This window comes from Phoenix dactylifera, chromosome 9 (assembly GCF_051530095.1).
Source record: "Phoenix dactylifera cultivar Ajwa chromosome 9, Ajwa_hap1_PhDact_Kaust_v1.1, whole genome shotgun sequence".
In the NCBI taxonomy this organism is placed as follows: domain Eukaryota; kingdom Viridiplantae; phylum Streptophyta; class Magnoliopsida; order Arecales; family Arecaceae; genus Phoenix; species Phoenix dactylifera.
In genome coordinates, this window is record NC_143198.1 from 31,279,151 (window position 1) to 31,304,113 (window position 24,963).

Sequence of the window (24,963 nt, forward strand, 5' to 3'; positions counted from 1 at the left end):
GCAAGCACGTGTTTCTGATTCTCCTCTATGGGCTTAGGCTGTGGTCGAATAGGCCCAAGCCCTTCAGCATTTTATATTTTCAGGGGGAAATGAAGGTTTTTGGCATCCGCAACTCTTCGCGGCGCTGGTATTTGGCACCTGTGGGACACGTGCAAGGAAGCATAAAGCGGTCGGAATTTGCTTTCGTCCCCGCTCAGCAGAGAGGGAGCGGGAATATCGCTCGAAAGAAAGCCTCGAGGATAGAAACCCTCTTCTTCTTCTCCAAGAAGTCATCGACGCCTTTCTCATTCAAGCTCTCGCTCGGCCCTCGAAACCAGGCAAGCTTAACCTAAACCCTCGCCCTTCTCCCCTCTTCTCCCTCTTCACCGAGCTCTTCTAAGGTTCTGATGGAGGATTCCATTTATCGATCTCACTTCGATTCTAATCGTTCTCAATCTTTTCGAAGAACTCCGTTTCTTGATTCCACCCTTCTTTTCAGAGAAGTTTTTCGGCGATTTCTGTAGCTCTGATAGCATTCTTTACGTCAAGAATCTTTACTATGTTGGAAAAGTTTCAGGAAATCGTTTCTTTTCTAATATTTTGGTTTGAATGGTTTTGTTAGAGGCTGCAAGCCACGAAGAGAAACAGGATTCATGGAGGGAGGAAAAGGATTGGGTGGTCCCAAGACGCCGGATTTGACTGGAAGCTGGGAGGATTCCTTGGAGGATCTCCCTTCTTAAAGCTCGGGCGGCAGTGGCCGAGTTCGAACCTAAATGCCATGCCACCGTGGTTTCTGGGTGGTTCTCAGAATCTTGGTCGACCTTCCGGTTAGTAGATACAGAGTTTCTTGTCTGGAATCTCGCTATTTTTTTTGAATATCACAGAGGTAGTTCCGGTTAGTTATTAGATGATTGTTACTGCATTATTCATTCTGCTGCCTCTTTAGTTGCTTGTCGGATTCTTTCCTAGAAAAAAATAAATCAATGCCATTGTTTATTTCAGCTCCTTTTAGTTTATTGATATTAAATATTGGGTTGTTATCACCATGTCAGAAGAATGGCAGGTGTAACTTCTAGAACGGAGTCATTTAAAACCATGCAACATGATTAAGTCGTACTATTACGTTCCAGGTACTTGGGCTATGTGAAGGCAGTTTTTGCATTTTGCGAATGTATACTCTTATGGCTGCTGGTGTTTTTTGGGTTTTGAAAACTCTGCACACTGCAAACCAACACTTTAGAAGCCTGTTTTTTTGTAATTGTAACAAAGTTGTTTGGGGTCATTTCTGCCTCTTATATACATCGGGATATAGATACAGAAAAACATATATTCACAATTCTTCGATGCCTCTTCAGTTTCAACTATTATCATTGGCCTTCAAAAAATAAAAGGTTTTCTTTTTCTCTTTTTGGAATCAACCTGGTCACAGCAGCTGCATTCTGATGGAGGTGTAATAGAAGTCATATTCTTGAGATAGGAGATGCTTGGACTAATGCATTTGCGTTGCTATGCACAGGAGAAGCTCACTCCTTGAAAGTGGTATAGATCTTATATCAGGGAAAGTCGGAGTACCAAGAGATCCTGGTTTTTGAGGTTCATATTAATCTCAACTGCAAATGTTTTGCTTTTTTTTTTTTGATGGAAAATGTCTCCTTGTAGCCGCCATGGTCCTTTTTAGCTTATATAGTGACTACTGACTAGGGTATTGCTGCTTGCTTTCTCCCGCAGTTTTCTGTTTATGGAATAGTACTCATGCTCGATGGCATTGTCCAGCTAATGGATAACGATGAATGCACTTAGCAAGAGATGATTGCCCATCTTCCTCTTTGTTCACTTCCATCCCTGAAAACTGTAATTTATTTATTGCAGCAGCTTTGCTATATTAATCTCATTTGGTAGGATACTGCAATTTTGTTGCTTATTATTCTTTTAGTCGTGATCATCACATATTTGCTTTTGGAATCTTATTTTCACATAATATTGAACTTAGAAATATTTGTTCAGATATAATCCAAAATTTGCTATTTGATGTATTCTAAATGCACAGAAATCCATGATTTCATACTCAGGCCCCTATAATCCAGATTATTAGTATTTCCTTCACCATCAAAAGCCTGGTTAACTTTATAAGGTTTATATTTTCTCTGCTAGTAATGGTTGGATTTCATGCCCTTATTATGTGTTGCACTTTACAATATAAAGGTTATACATCTTTGCATAACTCACAGGAGCTTCTGCTGTAGGTTTTGGTCATAGGGGGTGGTGATGGTGGAGTGCTTCGGGAATTTTCTTGACATTGTTCTGTGGAGTGCATAGACATATGTGAAATTGATCAGCTGGTCATTGATGTATGTTGTTACATCCTTACCTGCATACACCACAGTATATTTTTGTTGTTTGCTTATATCTGTTTATGTTCTTTGTAGGTTTGCAAGAAATTCTTCCCAGATTTCTCTGTTGGATTCGAGGACCCTCGTGTTCAACTACATGTTGGTGATGGTAAGTTGAATAATTTGGTAACTTCATAAATTCTATCATCATTTCATGAGTTTGCTTTTATTGTTGTTGCTGTAATTGATTGTTCGAATTATCGACGGGAACATCTATACAATATAGAAGCATCTTCATGTTTGCTGGGCAGCCTTGTCTTTCCTGGAAAATACGTAGGATCAATTGTTTGACATTCTTACAGCAGTTGAATTCTTACAAAATGCTCCTGAAGAGATGCATGATACAGTTATTGTTGATTCATCAGACCCAATAGGTGAGTTGCAGGTTCTCTGTTCCAATGAAGTTTTTGTCGTGTTTTAGTATCTTAACTGTAAAGAGGGCACATTAGGATAATGCCCTTCAATTTTATGCTAGAAATTTATATACTTGATAATTTGTTCTGAGATGCAACCACTCTTTACAAACTTCCACCTTGCAAGGTTGCTTAAGATTATGATGGCCTATCATAAAGAAGAGTTTAAATGCCCTGCAATGGACACTGACACTGCTGTTCATGCCATGCCAACTCTTCACATGCACTAGCATTGCTGCATGCCAAGCATTGGCACAGCCAGCACAAGGCCCTGCCTCATGCCTGTTCACTCACTGGCATGATTTGTGCCGAGCAGCGCAGATTGACATGGCTGGCACCTACATCTTTGATTATAAAAGAGACTCTGTTCCATGCTCACAAACATATAGAGTTGCTATTTGTGCTGGTGAAAAATTGAAAACATCCCTGAAACACAATTGTCAATGACCACTCGATGAGCCAGTCTCTCATATGGCAAGACATGATGCTCCATAGGATGCAAGTTGGTTTCAGTTTATTATACTAGGTAAATATAATGTTAGCCAATGAATTATATGCTGATAGTTTATGAATTCTATGCTGTATTTTCCAATAGAGTGTTCCTTTCTTCTTGGTCAATATTACAAACCACACAGATAAGATTAAAACTCACTAGAGGATCTATATAGCTCAACAAGATTACTATAGTTCTTAATACAAATTAGGTGACCTCCTGCATGCCTTTTGAAGATGATGCAAAATAAATAAATTTTCTTGAAAAGAAAGTGTCGCGTCAGACATCAGTTTGTAGTCAAATCATTGTACTGGAAGCCTTTTGACATCTTGTACATGGTAGGTATATTTTTGTTTAGCAAATATTGGATTGTCTTTAATTAATAAGTTGTGGCTAGATAATGATGACATAGTAGTTAAGAAGCTTACTCCATCTTTCATTTTCATCAAGATTTGTTTGGATCATTGCTTAACTGCTCTAGTACAATACCAGCAACAAGCAAGCTTACTCCATGTGTGTGTTGGCACAAAAGGCTCTATATGCTCCACGAAGGTACGAAGAAATTGTATAACTGCCACTTGGCGTGAAGCTAATCCTCTTTGAAATGATTATGAATTCCTGGACAAGGCAGGAGCTTATCATCTGACCTACTTTATAGATCATGCATTTGGGCTCATGTAAACAATGATACATATAATATTTCTTTTTAAAAAAGTGAAACTAAATAATGTTTAGGTACTAGTCCTTTTTCATCACTTGTGTGATGTTTTGGGATAACTGTTTATCTATTCACCAATTAGTCATTGTTTCTTAATTTTTTCCTTGTACCTATTTTCATGTCTTCATGCATGTAACTAGAACAAGCAACTGGCATGCTTTTCAACTTGCTGCATCTCATTTACACCTCGGTGAATCTATTCTCATTTATCTTTGTTACTATCACTTGATTATAGGGCCAGCTCAAGAGCTTGTTGAAAAGCCATTTTTTGAGACATTTGCAATGGGTTTAAGATCTGGTGGTGTACTGTGTTACCAAGCAGGAGAACATGTAGCTTGATATACATCTGATTCAAGCAACGTCGGCGGAACCGGTACCGGGCACCGTACCAGTTCTCCAATGGGACAAGTCGATACGGGCTTGCATCGTGCCAGACCGGGCCCATACCGACACAGTTGAACAAACGGGGGAGAGAGAGAACGAGAGAGGAAAAGAGAGAGAGAGAGTGGGGGAGGGAGGGAGGGAGGCCGATGGAGGCCGGCACTAGGCCCTTTCGCAATTCACGCGGAGAACGAAACAGGAGTCGGTTGCTTTTTAATTTGGCAGTTCTTAAATAAAGTCGGCAAATCACTTGCCGACTTTACTTAAGAATCGCAAATTTGTTTAATTTCGCTATTCTTAAATGAAATCGGCAAGCGATTTGCCGACTTCACTTAAGAATCGTAAAATTAAAAAGCGGCCGATCCCCGCTTCAAACGATACAGGGGAACGGCTAGATAAATCGCGAAAGGTGCGGTGCCGGCCTCCGCCACCCTCCGCCGCTCTCTCTCTTTTCCTTCTCCGCTTCTGGTAATAGATTTTGTTTTCGTTGCCGGAACCACCACCGAGACGGCACGGAACAGCTAGAACCGTCCGGTTCGGGATGGTTTTGCGGACGTTGGATTCAAGATATGTTCTCTATCTGTCTGAGACCTTCAAGGGCTCTATCCATTATGCCCGGACAAGTGTTCTTACATGTTCTAGGTCTTTACACTTAAATTCTCCTTTTACATTGTCTCGCTTAATGAATCTTTTTATTTACTAAATTCTCCTGTAATGCATGGCACATTGATAAGTTTTTAGCAGTGCACTGTTTTCTCTTGTCATCTGTATAATATGTTACCAGGTTCTTCTTGATAGGAAGCTCCTGATTTGGCAGGGGAAACCTACTCAGAGCTGGGTGTAGGTAGAACTATGTCTTGGTTTTGCTCCTTATTTAAGACTTTGTACGATGCTTAAAATTGAAAATGAATTTAATGTAGTATAATGGTTGTAGGAGGGGGGTAACTATAGCAGTATCTTGCATTTTCTTTGATGAGCAAAAAACTGCAAAATTTCATGTCTTCATGATATATCACTTGCCAAGTTGGCAACTTTACGAAATTTGGCACGAGTCAGTTTTCAGATTTCCTTCAACTTCTATGGATGTTTTAATTTGTTTTGAATTTCTTACTTTCGTGACAATTACATTTACGGTCTCCTTGTGCATAATCATATTCTGAATGGAAGAAGGTACTTCCAATTATTTTATGTTGTGTTGGAAGTGCCTCCCAGGAGTTGTAAGCTCTATTCAATACTGTGTTCTGAAATTTACATACTCCATTTGTGCCAAATTCACCTTGAGCTATTGCATCTTCCCTTTCTTGGGATTTATCTGTCTACTTTTTTCAACATCACCTAACAGTGACAAGTTATTGAGACAGGAGTCATGAGTCATCTGCAAATGTGTCTCAATTGTTTAGCCTGCTTAGCAATAGAAAAGATGCCATGTTTATAAATAGTCAGCTCCTAATTCAGAAGGTACATATGAATCTCTTTTACAATTCATATTATTCTGAAGATCTCTCCATCAATAGACATATGGCCTACTTTTTTGTTTCATAGTGCTTTGAACTAGTTCTGCCAGTAACAAAAAACAAGTATTTACTCTATTATAGCTATTACCTTCTAAGGGAGATGCATGTACCTGTGGTATGTTCAAGTTTTAGAAACCACTGCACAACAATAGATTCATTGAATGTCATATACTAAGGCACATTTCAACAAAGGTACTTTATTGATCAAATTTAGTATGGAATGAGTGTTTGGGTTTTTGTTATGCTCAATGGATGGCTGACCTGTCAATTTCTTGGATCCAATAAACCCAATCGAGAAGCAGGAAGTGGCATTCAGAGGCAAGAGGAAGATTAGATTCTATAATTCAGAGGTACTTTCACTACTGTCATGATTGAGTTGATAATATTATTATGATCAGAGTTCTTCTTTCTCTTTAAATTTAAACATTCTATTGTTTCCTATCATCATAATGACTTTTTTCTTAGCATAATTATTTTTGGAAGAGCATCTAAATTGGGTACTGATAGAGGTAAGTATTACTCTGTTGGCAGTTGGCGACTGGTTATTTCTCAATCCTAACAAATGATCTCAAATATTATTTCCTATAATGTTATATATGTGATGTCTTTGACCAATGTCAATTGGCATTGGACTTTGGGAGTAGGCTCTGCTTTAGACCAGTCGCTATTATTGGTTAGTTAAGGCTTAAGTTCCCAAATCATAATATTTGCTAATAAAGTTTGTATTTATAGGAGTAATCTTGTAAGTTGATTGAGTCATAGTATGAGGCAGTAATTCAAAGAAATCCCATGGCATAATGGCTTGCGATGCAAACATGTCTTATTATCCTGCAAACCTATTTTGAGATTGTCAGTTCCCTTTTTCTGATTAAATTAATCTTTGAAGAGTTCTATGTAATAATTGTCTTTTACTTTTTATAGAAGCACTAGGATGTAAATCTTGGTACATGGTCCCTTAATTTTTCCTATATCTTTAGTGAAATTTAGAAATAAATGTATCGTTGTAGTGCGCGTGCAGTCCAAAACATCTAAGTGCATCACAAATTTGTTATTGCCTCAAACTTCTGTGGCCTATCTCTAAGAAGTTGGCTGCGGAGAATGCATTTACAATTGTTAGTAGGCTATTGTCTTGTTCATTACCAAAAATAACTAGACAAATCACTTAAAACGGTCATATGCCACCACCCATAGAATCAAGAAAGGGCTCTCAATCTGTCAATGCCTGCTGCCATGTTTAGACCTAGTAAGTTTCCCCATCTTGAGTCCAATTAAGCCGCAAACTCTACTCTTGGTGGTGCCTTCCATCAATTCCTTTCTATATCAGCCTTGCAGTCACTCCCTCTAGAACCCTAAAATTTGATTTCTCATAAAGTGGTGGCAAAGTCTTGAAAGCAGCAACTGCTAGTCCATGGTTGGCATCATTCATGGTTGAGACTAGGGTAGTATCTAGTTGTCTTTGTGCTCGCAATTTTTATTTTTAATTAATGAAAACATCCTCAGCAAAAGCTTTTGTAGTTGCTCGTCTTTCATAAATCTAAAAATTTCACCTCTAACTATAAAATATGAATGCCTTGGACGTACCCTCTTAATCATTACTCCAATCCCAAAGGCCAACAAAATAGGATTGAGATCCTATGATGTTATCCAATGCTAATTTATCTAGAGCATGTGCTTGCTTTGAACACACTAATTTCTTTATAGTAATGATAATAGAGGCACGACCTATCTAATTAGAGATAAGAGTGTGTTGCCGGGAGAAAGGATGGGATAGTCGGTGCACACCGTAGGGCAAACAACTACAAGATTTCTAATTGCAACAACTTAAATATAGGTTATTGGAGTTGGAATACCGCGGTTGTTGGCCCCAAACTTGTCCTCCAATGGGTCCTTGTTGGTAGATTTAGACTGTACTTATTCCAATTGCCATAGTTGAAGATCTTGGTATTGTTATTGGGAAAAAATGATTAAATTGTCTCTTCTTTTCTATTATATTCTATATATTTTAGCTACACTTATAAGTTTCATTCCAGATAGAGATTCTGTGTTTGCATGCTATATGGAAAACTTGCCTCTAAAGAAGATAAATCATCTTATCTATGTTTATCTTTGAACCACGCAGCAAAGATTCTTAAGCAAAGAACGCATTATCAGATCTTGCCCATACCTTGGGTATTCGGTATGACAATACAGGACTTGACAGAATGATAGGGAAGCCAAAATAATTCCCAGGTAATATGCCCACGCTTGTGTCTCCACGTTGGTACATATGCTGAGATGCCAAGTATCTGCTGTAATAGTATTCTTCTAGTGATTTTATAGCACGTTGAAATATTTGCTGGCTTGGAAAAGGAGATATACTATAGTGGCCAAATGTCACAAATATCCAGGTATGGTGTTAGGGAAGATTCCTTCCAGGTTGTACCAAGTTGGGATTGGATGCTGCTTTTATTAGGGTTATATGGGGGGAGGGAGTTTAGGGGTATTCAGTTAGCAGTACCCCTTAGCATCATCGTGCAAGGATAAACACCCCACCCCCACCCCACCTACACGAAAAGAAAAGAAAAAATTAAAAAAATCTACATGATGTCTTTTATTTAATTATGTTTTCCGTTACTCGTATAGTATTCCGCGTGCTGTTTGGCAGACGCATAAATTTCTATTCGCGACCAATAAGTGCTTTTATGGTTAACGACTCGCTCCTACCGCCTGAAGGGCATAAAATTTGGAAGCTTTCAAATTTCTTACTTTTTTTTTTAAAATTTCTTAATGATTTCTCCCTTGAAATTTTCAGCGGTCCTATTTTTCTTGTGTTTTTTTTAATCATCTCTCTAGTATCATCTAAGTTTGCTTCTTCTCCTCATAGGATAGGTTTTTTTTGTCTTCTTTCATAACGTATTTACATACAGTGGCTCACTATTTTCTTCTCTGCATTTCTAATCGGGCTCCATCAAATTATGTAAACTTTCCGGCAAGCTACCCTCTGTAATTTCTATTTGCCCGCCGGGGAGAGTCATAAGTCCAATTAGCAAATGGCCATCGAGAGCTTACTGAATGGCTGTTCACGGTATAACAAGTGAGGCACACAAAAAGCTTTCAAATTTCGTAGAAGACTCAACCTAGACATGAAAGCATACATTATGCTTGCAGCCAATTTTCTTTTCACATGCATTAGGTGTTCTTGTACGGGAGGTAAACGCTAAAACTAATTATCTCATAAGAAGTTGTAGAACTACCATGAGAATGCACCGAGTAGGAAAAAAAAACAAATCATGTACTCTGGTTTGATCAAGGGATACATTTTACCAGATCCATATTTTGCCCCGTCGTCTATTACGCTATTCACATGTGCTCTCAAATGGAAATTAATATTCTATAATCTCGTAGTGTAAATTATCTGAACGTATGTACACTGGATGCCACAGCATAAGTGATTGTTCGATTACAACGAGCATAAAGGAGCAAAAGATATTCCGACTGCTAACTCCATAAGATGAAACTCCATCAGTTGCATGGGTAAAAAGGTTACTTCACACTTTTGTATAGGCTGTCAATGACACCCTGAAAAAACAAACAAACATGATCAGAGTTTTACCTTCTACCAGAAAAGTTGGATTCTAAACATAGTAGGTACGGAAAAAGTTGGATGCTGAATATAATAATTATGGGCCTGTTTGGTGTTATTATTTTTTTGTGTATTTGTTCCCTTGCATATAAGTGAAATACCACACAGAGATTGACGGTAGAGATGACAATTGCATGGAACTTCTACCATTTATTGCTTTTATTTTCACTTTTTTTCCCCTGAAAGCAGTAAGTCTTTGCGGCCAAAATTTCTAAAGGTTTTACAAAGAATTTAAAAACCAAAATCAGACATATTTGTTCAGTCTAGTTCAATCTTCTTAGACCCTTGAAAGCAAAAATAGAAGACAACATCAATACCAAATGGGCCTTAAATCTTTGAGAGATAAGAACCTTTTTTGTTCCCTATCGGGCAAAACATGCTTCGTTGGCGTGCTAATAGAATGCACAAGATACACAGTGATTTACAGTAGATTTTAGTGATTTGTGGATATGACGAGAATGGAGAGAGCCCCACGCTATTGTACATGGTGGAATTTGTGCATATCCAGCACCAACAGCAACCCATCCCTTCTTATGTAACCAGATCTGTGATGTAAAACCTAAGATTTTGAATAACACAATATATATACAGCTGAGTGGTACCTGGTAATACTTAAGCAGCTGAGGCCTCTTTTTTTTGTACGTTGGGGTAAGCAGATCACGATCCATATCAAATGGTTCAGGGTCCATGTGAATTGCCTTTATGAACTCAAAACCTTTCAGCTGCCAACGATTAAGAGATAACAAGTAAACCAATAAGTTAAGGAAATCAGACTAAAATTTGAGAATTTCTTCATATAAAAGAAGAAATAATTAAAGCCAAACCCAGATTAAAAAATAAGTAACCTTCTTTTCTTTTGCAGCCTTTGTGAGTTCCCCCAAAATGTATTCTTTTGCCTTGTTGTTCTCACATATTGCAGAGAAATCCCCACTTACACCATTAACTTCAGCCCAATGCTCAAGAGCTTGCTTATTGGGATTGACTATGGCAACAAGGAAAGACTCAAAGCTATTTCCATATATCCATATCTGGAAAGACAATTTTTCATGAGAAAACATTTTATAAAACAAATATTAACAATTCAAATTAAGCATTTCAGAATAACAAATTTCTTCTGTTATTACAATGTGCAGCTGCTCTCTAATTGGAGAAGTCAATAGACAACATATGTAAAAAAGCTATATCAATAACTGATATAAGACATCAGATATTGAATGCACATCTTGATATTCCCTTGAAACAAGAGTAGGAGTGTGAATTGTAAGATTATAGTGCTAAATCCGTTCCAGGACCATGCTCTCACTCCTGTGCCAACTGAATGCATGTCAATTTGAACTGTAACGTAACATGCATCATCCCTTTGATCTCTTCTCTCCTCCACTTAATTTTTCTAGTAACTAATAAAGTTTGAGCATATTATGAATCAATTGTTCACTTAGCTGGAACCTTAGGTCATCAAACCTTTTTAAAATTGCTGAATGAAGAGAACTAACTTGACTGGTTCTTTCATGTTTCCATCTCTCTTTAACATTTGCTTAAACCATAACCCCACAGCCAACAAGCTTAACCCAACCATTTTGTTGGCTACAAACACTATCAGTGCCGGCACCAGCAGATTCTTTTTGCAAATTCTCATTATCAGTGTTGCCCTCCTCTTTTTAACCTTTTAACAGATAGTGCACCCACTATTCAAGCCTTCTTTGATCTCCGTTGCATACTAGCTTGGCATGTCAACTGATTATTGATTACTTTGTAATTAGTGCAAAATTCAAACTTTAAGATTCTTTTACTGTATTAGGTCTTTACTCTTCCTTTCCTAATTTTATAGCGCGGATACATCTTTGAACTCCCAACTCTGCCATCCTCATCATATGTGGCACATTATTTATTAAGCAACATCCAAAACCACACAACCATGCAAGTTTCAATTTCATACCGCAAAATTTTCACTGAAATCTCAAAGCACTGATCACATAATATTCCAGAAACAATTCTCCATCTCTTCTTCCTTACTCTTAATTCTATTAAAAATATTTCATCTATCTGTTTATTATTTGATATAATATGTTTATTATTTGATATAATAGGTCCAAGACACGTTATTCTTGGTTAGATAACGCTAAAACTAACAACTAAACATAATTTGATGATTGGAACAAGGAAAACTAATAGGTTATTTACTTAGTTTCAACATTATCTTGTAAGAAAAAATGGCACATATTCCACACATACAACCAAAAAGCTCTATCCTATCCATTTGATGCAAGCTTGATGGTCTAAATTTTTAAATAATGCAAGCTATCTAAAAATCCTCATTTCCACAGGCTTCCTTAGAGGCATCTTCATCACACCTTTATTGCTTAATGCAAGTCCATATCATCTCTTGGGCTAATATACCATATCTGCTTACAGCATAAGAGCCAGGAGAACTTGTCTCCTCCCCAAGTTGGTTCATCAACGGCTGACAGAAGAAGATAATCTCACATGTTAATTTATGGAAAAACCCAGTTTGATACTTGGAAATCATCATTTGTTTTCTTAATCTTCATCTCTCCTGACATTCCTGACCCAATGTCTTGCACTAGGCAAGTTTCTTATCATGATGGCAAGAAAAGAAATGTAAAAACACCTGCCTCAACCTGCGCTAACTGTGAGTGTTTTCATAATAAATCTGAAAACAGATTCTATGCAGTTCATGTCTCATGTGCCAAATTTTCAACGGAAGATTTTCTTTTATTTTCCGGTGAGAAGATGAGTTGAATAAAATGATGCCTTGCCTTTATACAAAGATAAACATAGGAGTAACAAGGAAAAACTAGCCGGAGGCAGAACAGGGCAAACTAAACAAGATTCAGATTATAATATAACAATGCTTGCACATTGGAAGACATTAGGGTTTACAGCCAGCTTTCATTTTTATAAGGAGCATGGTACATAACAATGGAAAAAAAATATGATATTATATTTGCATGGAAAAAAATGATGCTGATATGCTGCATCCGCAGATTCACTCAAAAACGAAAAATTGGGGTAGGATCTGGTCCGCAGAGAGGTCATGGAGAGGAGACAGGCAATTTCGTAGACATTTAATTTTTAGGGAATCTAGGGAGGTGACATATCTTTCTTCAAATGAAACATGAAAAGCAAGATCCTTTCTTCCAGAAGTTGTTTGTGGGCAATGAGACATACCGAGTCTACATCAGGAACAAGACCATAGACATTCTCCAGATTTTCAACTGCAACATATTCTCCTTGTGAAAGCTTAAAGATGTTTTTCTTCCTATCAATGATTTTCATACTTCCATCAGGCTGCCACTCACCAATGTCCCCTGCAGAAAAAAAAAAACATAAAAAAAGCACGTCCAACAAAAACTCCATGTAAAGATCAGAAGCATATATTGGAAAAATAGGTTATATATAACTGATGCATGCTCAATAAGGAGTAGAACTGAGCTTAGATATATATTCTTAAGGTTATATTGGTTAAAACAACAGGTATCCAATTCCATAGTAAATGCTTACAAATAGATTATGTTTGTTACAAATCTAAGCTTGCTGACTGCAATAGCCAGGCTCAACCAGGTTGACTTAGTGTAGCTCCAATCCCCAGGACAGCATATATTCTCCTTAACATGGAGATTTCTTTGCCATTATTACATTAACTTGTGCTTTCTTTACCATAAACTAACATATAACAGGTTACAATACATGCTGAGCAGAACAAACCTGTGTGAAACCAGCCATCAATCATAACCTCCTTTGTAAGATCTTCACGTTTGTAGTATCCTGAGAATAAAGTATTTCCCCTAACACAGATTTCTCCACGAGGCACTTCTGAGAGAGCATCATAGTTCATTTCAGGAACAGACTCCAGGCGCACATCAACATTTGGTACTGGAGGGCCTACTGTTCCAAGCATCGATAGATCATTTGGCAAAGAGACAAATGTCCCTGCACAGGTCTCCGTAAGACCTAACATGACAAAAAATAGAACCATCAAAATTAACTAAATCATTTTCTGATTTGATCTCCTAATTTAAGACTTTAAACATGCAGTATTTGATTTGCTTGGGATTTCTTGACAACATGACAACTGACACTGACACAATATTCATAATCAACCAATGGCAGTGTTTAACTTACAAGTTACAAGCCACGTTGATTAGATGCTGTAATAGGACATATAAAACAAGCATAACCTATTTCAAGTTTCAATATGTACAGTTTTGCTGTATCAACAAAAGCTCCCTACTTCTCATGTCCTACATGCTTACTACTTACCTAGGAAAATCAACAAAAGAATCAAAATACTCAATTCCAGATACATTAAATTGCAACTCTCTTCTTGTCCACAGAAGTAGTTGCATTGAGAACTAATTTTGATAGTTTGTGGTGATCACGTGTAGTTAGCAAACTTAAATCAAAACTTTACATGCTTATAAACTGTTGCAAAAGGCACCTGTATTATGTTGAACAGATATTATCACATATGCACTAAGTGAAAAGCTTGAACCTTCTAAGAAATCAGTTTAAATAATGAACCTACACAGGTGAGTCTGGCATCTAAAAAAAATCCTTATAAGAATCTACATGGATTAAGATGAGTTGACTTTCACATCTCCCAAAATTTACAAAGCTGATGAAAACATGTTAGATCCTTGCACATGCCCTGTAGTATTCAGCTTTTAAGTCGAAGCACAAAATCACAAGGAATAAATGATATTAAAGTAGATGACTGATATATCCTTGCAGTGCTCTATATTTTAAAAATAATTGCTCTCTTTGTCTAAAGCTTTAATGGACCAACTATAGATGTTTAAAGACAGGAATTGCATAATAGATACCTTTATCCGGGTAAAACAACCAAAAAATCACTAGCAAAATTAACAAACTACATAACACATAAAAGTAAAAAAATGCTAAATATGGTTTCAAATCCCAATGGGACGTTTTGCAGGATGCCATGATGGGATGCTGTCCCAATTTTTGAGATGGGACCATCCCACCATCATCCTAGCACCCGATCGGTACATCCTAGGATATCCTCCGTCCCAAGTGTTAGGACAGAGCGAGATGGAGGCATGTCCCATTCCACGAAAAAACCGGACGGTTCTGCCTCCAGGATTTAAAACTTTGACGTTAAATAACAGAATAGGCACATATCAACGCTAACAAACTTTGTACCATTTCTTTCCCTGTTAACTGCAGACATTACCCTGGTGCCCTAGCAGCTCCTATGGCTATGCATAAATATTGATCAAAATTAGGATGGCAAATGGAGGCTATGCGATCGCTTGTGCACCCTCTAACCTTCAAAATCCACACCCGTTCTCAGTCTTTGCTGTTAACATTTCTAATAGCCCTTCCCTTTGGACAAGTGCATCAAACTTATCACATTCTACCATAATGAGTAATGCTCACATAAAGGTTCTTTGCTTCACAATTATCAATTCCCAGATCCCCTTGATGAATCCCTATCCCTTCTAATTTGATTAAAACATTCTTCCATCACTTCACATCCTTCTTACAATTTCTATAACCATTCCATTTTGTGTGAAGAAAAAAATCTTTTATCACATTGAAAAGTTCAGCAAAATCAACTCCAAAATCAGACCAGCATTGGCAGGAAAAGTTACAAAAGTCTTTACTGATGGCTTGACAGTTGAAATATACCATGCAAAGCAAATAGCAACTGTTTCTACTAGAAGGGGGATAAAAGAGGTAAACACACAAGGTTGGAGACAAGTATTAGTGACTTGACTGCAAAAAAGTTCTTTCACGTTTTGCAAGCTTTTTTTCCTTAACATAAAATTCGATGAAAATTAAAAAGAACTCAAGGATTTAAATTTAATCTTTGACTTTGTAAATTTCACAAGCTTTTTCCTTGCATTCTATGGATGCAGAAATTCTAGAAATATAATTAATAAGGTGGACTAACATTGAAGTGAAGGTGATATGTGCATATCTGCCACTTTCTTAATAATAAATTGATCAGGCTATATACTGCAAGATCTAGTTAACTAGCTTTCATGTTTATGTCTCCAATTATCATCATGTGCATCTTTCCACTGATTCTTAGAGTTTGTACAGGTTTCAGGATATCAAATAATGCATGCCCGATTTGTGGATATTGTATTTTTGTTTCAAAAGATTGCCAATTTGTGGATATTGTTTTTTTTCTCTCCAAAAGATACCTCATATCAGAAGATCACTTCTTCATATGAAGTATTTCCATGTCCTTGGGAACCTTGGAGGATTGCTCCTTGCTATCTTAAACTAATGTAACATTATTGTATATCTCCCAGTTGCAAATGGACGATGTAAGATGATATAAAGGTGTAGATTAAGGTCAACCGTCCATTTGTTAAATTTTGAAATGAAATCTAGATGAAAACCAGACAATAAGATGTTGAATTTGCTAAAATATGACACTAGGCTCTGGGCATTTAGCATGAGATTTAAGTTATTCTATTTTTTGTAAGAAATGTAACTAATAAAGATAACTGGTTAGTGGAAGAGCTAAAAAACATACACGCACTGGAAGTCCAAAATTTTATGTTGGTCAAATACACAATAGAAAACTCAAACATCTAAGAGAGTTGCTTTTCAGTTCATGTTAAAGAGGAGCAGTCAATCCACAGGCATAAAAAGATAATTCTAAAGTGACAGAACTTAAGTTGATTTAAGAAGCAAACATCTATCTTGCCACATGTAAAGTCATCTCATTACAATTCAGTGATGAAAAGATTATAAATCCATTTTCTAATTTTTGTTATGAATACAGGAAAATAGTTAATTCTGCAAAAGTTGTATACCATAGCCTTGTAGAACATGGGCACATGTCACCACCCTTAAAAATTCTTCCACATGGATAGCTAAAGGAGCTGCTCCAGATAAAATAAGCCGTACTCTCCCACCAAGTCCATCTTTTACCTAAATAGATTATGGATCCAAAATTACAAAGAAGAGAAGGGACATAAAAGGACCATTCTGCAGAACATACAGATTTTGAAGTAATATGCCTCTGGTTTTCTTAAATTACCTTTTTAAAAACTATTTTGTCAGCAATTGTAGCTGCCTCCTCATGCTTACTTCCTTTCATCATGTTATAAAATTTGCTGTGAAATCCCAACTCATGCATTAATATGAAAGTCAGCAGTGAAGAGACAAATTAAGACGATAAACTTAAAAGTGTACAGCATTGACTTCCAGCCTCATGACATGTTACATGTAATAACCTCTCAAGAAACAAATGTCCCATTAAATATAGACCTATTGCCAGAAACAAAGGGGAAAAAACGGGCAGGAAGATATGTGATGCAACAAAGTTTGGAGAAATACAGCAGGAAGAAGGTAAAAGTGTGAAATAAAATCATAAAGTGAATACTAGACATCCGCATATATCCATAATAGAGCAAAATATTATGATTTGGAAACTAGAAATTGTAGAATACTTACTACTTGTAAGCAATATTAAATAATGTGCTCTTCAGGAAACCTCCTGCAGAAATCTTCGCTTGCAGTCCTGAGAAACAGTACAATATAAGATAAGTCCTACATGGAGAAGGATAAATATCCATACCTCGAAAATGAAAAGGGCAATAGCCCCTTGAACTACATGTCAATAGAAACCTACTAGAATAAACATGTAGTGTTCCCGTGATATTGCTGCAATATGTTGGTTCTGATAAGGGTGAGCAGGTCGAACTAGGAAAGATAAACAAATTTGATCTATTACATAAGTAAAGAGCATTATGTTATAACATGACCCTAAACTTTAATACTTCTCTTTAATTTTGTGTGCTAACCCTATTAAATCTAGTGCTTTGCACAAAAACACCTACAAACATCAACTCTCTTAGGGTTGATAAATAGTAGCATCACAAGCCAAAGAGTGAACTTTATCCTTTCAAATCTCTCTAGCTCCTTATCCTTGGCTATTGGACCACCATATATTGGCTGAAACAGCTGAATACAGACCCAGACCAAATGGAGGATTGACTGGTCACCAAATTTGCAGCCAAGGCCAAATGGATTTGATTGGCAGGGTTTTAATCTTTGTGGCCTGGGAAGGTTTAAAATGGTTATGTCTTCTTCTAGCCTAAGGATTTCATTATTCCAAACGCCTAAAAGTACACTTGAACTACATTTTCACATATAGATTGGTCAAGATGCCTATGTTACATGGACTTTGGTTCACGTGTCAGCAGTGGATGTGAGAATAGCATTGTATCCTTTCAAACTTCTCTTACAGAACCATGTCCTACTGTCGTGCCAATATCCATGTTTTAGTGTCAGGTATGGATACCCTAGGCTAAATCAAAGTGTGCAGGTAACATAGCAAGAAGCTATGGAATATGCATGAGAATCATATCACTTTATGATAAAGGTTGAAGCAAATATTTATAATGTGCATAAGAATTTAATTAAGACTATTATTAGATTAGCACATAGACATGCTGCAACAGGCTTGAATACTTCCAATGCAAACGCTACCTGAATAAATGCGATCCAAGACTCGTGGAACAGCACAAAAGATAGTCGGCTTTAATTCCCCAATGTCATCAACTAATAGCTTGACATCCTGAAGATAAAACCTGTAACTAAGGCGTTCTAATTAGATAAAATGATATCTTATGTTAAAAGGCTCACCCCACGCCAAAATCCAATTGAGGCCCCATGGAAGATGAACATCTCTTCAATCACCCGGTCAAAGATATGTGCAAGGGGTAGATAAGATAAATAAACATCATCTTCATGCAACTGTAATAATCACAAAATCAAACAAGCCAAATTTAGGGGGGGAAATAGATGCTAAACCAATAATTTATTGAGTAACATAACAGTAATTTGGAGGCAACCTGTAAAAACAAGATATGAAAAAGGCCACCCAGCTTTGGGTTTCACTTGTAAGAGGACTTCCACCAAAACAACTTAGTAATTAAAACAAGGAAAAATGGACTTACCTGTTCATTCACACAATAAAGCAGCCGATCAACACCAGCAATAAGAGTCACAATGCTATCATTCGAAATCATCACACCCTTAGGATCACCAGTTGTTCCACTGGTGTACATTATAGTACATATATCAGTTTTCTTCTTCACTGGAAGATCATATTTTTGATTACTTCCCTGTACATAACAATACCAAAGTATTTAAAAAAAAAAAATCTCTAGAGTTCCATGATGTATGTCTTCTTGAATAATGGTGAAAAGAACAAACTTCAATAAAATAAAAAGAAAAGTTGATGTACATTTTCAGGCACATGAAACTGGACAGAAAGCAAAGACTTTTTTGTTTAGCAAGGTGGACCCACTTTACCCAACACATAAAAAAAGGTTAATTGCACATTTCATTTTAAATATATCAATACTGCCGAGTGAAACATGAGTATAATTATGATCAGGATGCAACTCGAGTATCCAAAACCAATGGCAGAGATATGCCTTGATTACTATCATGTCCTACAAGTTAGAATATGATATATGATAAAGAAACAAAAGAGGAATGATCCAGAGAATAAGCCATGATTAATGAACATCATCTGAAATCTACAAATTACATAATATTGTAAACACCACAAAATAAACCATTTATTGCCAAAAATAGTCATTAACTCCACATGAAAAGTTAAAAATTGATACAGCACAACAGAGTCCGATATTCATCATATTTCTTCTCGCTTCCTATCTTTTTTAGAAACATCATGTTGGACCTCCTCAATCATTTTTTACAATTTTCTATCCTACTAAAGTAATATCCAGTCTCTTCCTGTTCATAAGTCCCATCACAATTAGGGGTTGAACTTCTTGCAATGACCAGCTGTTCTCTCATTCACTCAAAATCCCCCTCACCAGTTATTCATTAAATTCTTCATGTTTCCTACAGCACAAGAAGAAAAAAATATGACCAGTTGCTGCATGTGTCTGAAAATAAAAATATGTACCTGAATCTAGGGTTCTCGTCCTGTATTTCCTAGCAATAAATTCTAGTTAGATCTCAATATTCATGGTTCAGCACTAAGCAACCAATGCTACTGATCACCCTGTTACCTATGCTTGTCTCTGCCACTCTTTTCACGGCTTTATTATGTATAAGCCCTCACTCCATTTCAATAAAGGTGGAAGAAAATAGTCATTCAGGATTAGATAAGCTTGTTTAATGATGTACTAAGGCTCACTCTAGTTTAAGATCATATTATCAGTATATAACATATTAACAGATATAAAAACACAACTTACATAGAGTAAAAGATATTTTATTCCGACACAAAAAGAAGCCACAGTAATTATCCATTTGATTTTATTCACAAGGAGGTTCTTCCTTGGATTTTCTTTTCTGAATGCTAGATTTTCTTATAGTTAAAGCTATTATCATGCATACATGTGCAAAAAAAATAAATAATCTCCTTGTCTAATTTTACATCAATAACTGGACGCTGAGCAGAATGGCAAGATGGACATATCATAATTAGTGCAAATACAGAATATTTCACACGAGAACTAGAAGTAAGGTACTTTCCAGATCCCAAGCATCATTCACAACATGTAAGGAATCTCAACAATGAAAACAGCCTACCAAGAGCAAAAATTCATCCCATGAATATATTGCCAAACCAGACTTTTCAACCTCGTCTCTTTGTTCAGGGGTGACCTTGCCAAAACTCACAATTGCTGCATGTGAAATGATTGTATAAACATAACATAAAGGAATGCAGAAAGCACTAAAGTTGAAATGCAGAGCAATTACATAGAACTTACTTTTTAAGAATTTGGATGAACTAGGAAGGGTTTTCAACACCTGGCAAATTGAATCATTCACCAAAAATTGGTAAAAGAATACCAATATACACTATCAAAATAAAACTGTGCAATAGAACAGGGAAAATTAAACACTGGCTTTAGAAACTTCCAGCAAATCCAATACAAGACAAACATCCCTTGATAGAGTAAAATTTCAAACAATGTGACTTCATTATTTTAGTACAAATTCGACAAGAACTGCTTTATAAACGAACAGTGACTGCGAATATGCATCCATAGATATCTTCATTGTCATGATCTAAAGCTTCTCAATTTAAATGAGGTTAACAATGAAGAAGAACTGCTGAGGTTCAATGGAAAGATTGAGTAAATTTTAACAACCACCAGCCTGTAAAATTGAGCCAGATTCCTAGCAAAGAATTTTAGATAAGAGAGGGGCCTGTCATGAAACCTTAGGCATAGGGAGGCCTACCTTATAAGTCAAAACTTGAGTTTATTCAACTAGGGAGCAACTCTTTGAAACATCTCAAACTTGGCAAATGTCTAAATGAATAAGGATGATGACAAGGTCAAATATTGGGAATAGTGTTAATGTTGAGACACATATAAAATGCTCAGTGTCAAAGTGAAAGCCAATCCCAAATAGAGCATTCAGATACAGCTGGAAGGCCCATATAGATGATAGTTATGAGACTAGTGTTATTTATATGGATTCAAGGTAAATGACATTGATCATTTAAACCAGAGTTAAAATGCCTTAGGCCAATATGCTTCAAAGTTATGGACTTCTATGTACTATTCCGACTTTTGGTATACATATTTCTGTGTAACTGAAGTTTAGATAAGAGAGGGGCCTGTCATGAAACCTGACGCATAGAGAGGCCTACCTTATAAGACAAAACTTGAGTTTACTCAACTAGGGAGCAACTCTTTGAAACATACGGAACTTGGAAAATGTCTAAATGAATAAGGAAGATAACAAGCTTAGATATAGGGAATTGTGTTAATGTTCATACACAGATAAAATACTCAGTATCAAACTGATAACCACTCCTAAATAGAGCACTCAGATACAGCTGTAAAGCCCATATAGATGATAGTTATGAGACTAGTGTTACTTGCATGGATTCGGGGTAAATGACACTGACAATTTAAACCAGAGTTAAATTGCCTTAGGCCAATATGCTTCAATGTTAAGAACTTCATTGTACCATTCCAACTTTCAGTATGCATATTTTGTTGTTACCGGAGTAGGTATAATCCAGAATTCCTCGGTCAGAAGAATATTATTATTTAACTGATGCATGCAAAGTAAGCTGAAACATTTCATAACCAAACTTTGAACATAGGATACCTCTCCAATCTTTTTCTCTTCTGCAAAAGCAATCTGAACCTCTGCATGACACAAAATAAATTCTACTGCCCCAGCACCTACAGCCACAGCAAGCAACAAGAGTTGGTGTACAGCATTAATCACAAAAAGATAACATGAATTTAGATTCTATAATTAGTTCCTTCCCACTGTTATCATCCAGGGTAAAGGCACTTAAACTATTGGGACTGATTAGCATGCATCCTGTTGCAAGATATTAGTGCATGCGACCTCATCACAATTTGCTGAATCATGTTGGCTGGATGTAATTACGTTTTCAGAATAATTGTTTTAGTACATTAACAAAGATCAACTAAAGAAAGAGGACACTACATACCAAGAGTATCATATAAGGGAACACAGTGAATCCCATGAGCATTGCAAGCCTGCAGAGGCCATGTGGATGCATAAGAAAAAATGTAATTACTGCAACACATGTAAGGAATGTTTTTATTTACAAAAAAAAAAACTATAAGGGATACAAAATAAATCCATGGATCGAAATGGAAATTCAAATACTCAAGATTCAATAGAAATGTTATTTTTTCGCAAAACAATAGTTAACCAACATGAAGCCTGATGTTCAGTATTGGCGGTTAAAAGGATCCAAGGCTTTCTTAAAAGCTTTAAAATCAGAAGAATGCATGTAAAGTACATTGTACCTCCATACTGATGACCCACTCAGGAGAGTTAGAACCATAGATACCACAACGACCACCCTGCCAAGGAGCAATAAAAAGATCAACTGATTAATTCCAGAATTTATCAATGCAAACATGTTTTTACTGTGAACTTTGAGAACAGTTGATCCACGCCTGCAATTTGCAAAGGCTCAGAATTTCACTATGGACTAAATCAGTGAACTTTAAACATAAAAATAGGTTGACACCATAAAAACTTTAGAACTCGTAGGAAAATACAACGCTGGGGGTGTGGATATGAAGATTAATGACCATGAAAGAGTAGATAACTTTTTCTCAACCATACTATGAACATAAATAAAGTCTCTATATCTCAGATGCAGAGAGAGAGACAATTTTAACAAAAGACCAGTATTAACTTATGGCTAAAATTTCACATGAGGGGACAAACCAAAATACGCCATACCAGCCCGAACCTATGAAGTGTACCATATTATACTAGTTCGGTACCAGTATCTGATATGAATAGCATACTGACACTCAATACGTCAAAAAAAAAATTATACCATACCGTACCACTACTGTACTAGTGTGGCACCAGTACCAAAACGGCGAATATTGGGACAAAAAATAATCCCAATTTTCTGTAACAGGTTGTGAGAGGCCACTATCAATACAGATACCCTTCCTTTTCTATATCATTATTCCTCTAAGTTCCCTGCGTACATATCCGCGTTCATGTCCCAGAATATCAAGTAGCATGCAATTTTCTCACTGAAAGGGCAACCATATGTGGGGGAAGCAGCATAATTTTTGGTCAAGCATGAAAAACAAAACAATCAGTGTGCTCGTTCATAAATTATGACATTGACAGGGGTGTCAGGCAGGTAGAAGTTGACAATAAATGTTACTAAAAGATGATAATATCTATGTTCTGGACACTCTAACTAGACACCCACCTGACTAAACAACATACATCTTAGTTTTACCTGCTCAACTCCTAGACTCCGTGTCGAAGCCCCTACTTTCGTCACGATGTCATATACTTCTTTATAGGTCATCCAGACATATTTACCGGGCTGCAAAAAGAAAAGAAAAAAAGAAAAAGTACACAAGGGAATCAATCGAACAAAAAGTCAAAAACAAATAAAAGTATATAGCGCGTTAACGATAGCATCAAAGGCGGACTCACCTTCCCATCAACAATTTCACGACGGCCGAGCATTCGGTTTTCAGGGAACCTCTCGACACTCATACTGAGTCACAGATAAAAAGAAGGAAAAACAAAGAACGACAAGATTTGATTAAAAAAAAATCCCGATCTGATGACTGCAGCATCAACAATTTAAAGAATTTCATTAATATAAACTGTTTACAAGAAGAGCTACTCAGAGATGGAACCGTTCAAGAGAAAGAGAGGAACAAGAAAGAAACACGATCCGAAAAAAAAAAATCGACAAGAAAAGAAAGAAAACGGTAGAATCCGGGTTCTTGATCTGCGAGATTTATGACCATCGGAGACGAAATTGATGTAGAGACTTCGAAAGGATAAAAGAAAAAACAAGAATATAGATTGCGATCGCTGCTAAAATACCGGAAGACATCCCAGCAACAGTCGAGGCCGGGAACGGGCGGTGGGAAGCCGTCCTTGGCGAAGGCGCTCCGGTATGTGGAGCCAACGGAGGGCCGGCCGTCGGCAGCCTCCCTCCCCTTCTCCACCTCTATAAGATTCTTCATCTCCGCCGAGCCGAGCCGCGCCTCTTCCCACCTGCCGGTATCTTAATAGAGGTTCAAGAAGGACTTCAGGACTCGGGACTTCCTTGCGCTCTCCATATATAATGTATCTGCATAGGAATTTCTTGCCCTTAAATGAACCGGTGACCAAAAGGCATCGGATGGGAGTACGGATACGGTAGGTGGTGGGTTATTTCAGTATTTTCCTCCATTTCGTTTCTTCGTCCTCTTAGCCTTGTTCCGGTCAATCCCCTCCCTGTCTCCCGTAAACGTTTCCATGGGGAGATCGGCGGGTTGTTTCCGCCTTTGGATAGTAATTGGGTGGCTCGCACATCGTGGGAGCAAGGGTTTTTTTTTAAAAAATAATTTATTTATTTATTTAATAATAGAATTTATCTAAGTTGACTAACTAAAAATATTATTTGGATTACTTAATTCATTCAATTCTAATCATAAACACTACGACCAGCTATAATGAATCCGTGCTGCAGTATTTTCCAATCCACATATTATCGGTTAGACCTGTTTTGATACCATTTGTAACAATTCAAAATTTTATTTTTCGAACTAATTATGTCCGTATAAATTCTTTCGTAGAAGAGGGATAAGCCCCGTAAACAGTATGATGTAACTTGCAGATGGGCGTATTAAATTTGCCTACGACCTTTTTCAGACCAGCTAGCAGACAGACGGGCTTCTGAGTTCTAATCCTGACTCCCGATTGAGACGATACGATGCGCCGATATCCTTTGGTGGTCCTGGAGGATGCAAGGCCGACTTTTAAGCCATAGTCCTCTGCTCGTTATGCCTGGGCAAAAATGGAAAAGTTGAGCGCCTTTGGATCTTGGTCATCCGTGCATCCTTATATTGGGCCACTCTACACAACACCTTCATAAGCACGAAGATGGATGTCCAAATATTTTACTTATTCTCAAACTGC

General features: G+C 37.0%; 1 protein-coding gene and 1 pseudogene across 2 annotated transcripts; one reads left to right on the forward strand and one right to left on the reverse strand.

The window, feature by feature from the left end:
* Positions 1–89: 89 nt before the first annotated feature.
* LOC103708377 (spermidine synthase-like) lies at positions 90–12,834 on the forward strand (annotated as a pseudogene). Its single transcript, XR_016396588.1, has 6 exons — positions 90–317; positions 602–806; positions 1,496–1,830; positions 2,223–2,327; positions 2,406–2,478; positions 4,229–12,834. The product of XR_016396588.1 is annotated as a spermidine synthase-like (transcript).
* LOC103708326 (long chain acyl-CoA synthetase 4-like) lies at positions 9,235–24,297 on the reverse strand. The gene is made up of 19 exons (XM_008793203.6): positions 23,884–24,297; positions 23,482–23,545; positions 23,279–23,368; positions 22,311–22,367; positions 21,986–22,034; positions 21,631–21,707; positions 20,274–20,313; positions 20,092–20,186; positions 18,477–18,644; positions 18,163–18,273; positions 18,007–18,094; positions 16,969–17,035; positions 16,553–16,628; positions 16,326–16,443; positions 13,237–13,482; positions 12,700–12,839; positions 10,356–10,538; positions 10,113–10,232; positions 9,235–9,446 (listed from the first exon to the last, which is right to left on the reverse strand). Exons 1-19 carry the CDS (start codon positions 24,024–24,026, stop codon positions 9,411–9,413), a joined length of 1,968 nt encoding a protein of 655 aa, XP_008791425.3. The 5' UTR covers positions 24,027–24,297; the 3' UTR covers positions 9,235–9,410.
* Positions 24,298–24,963: the final 666 nt, after the last annotated feature.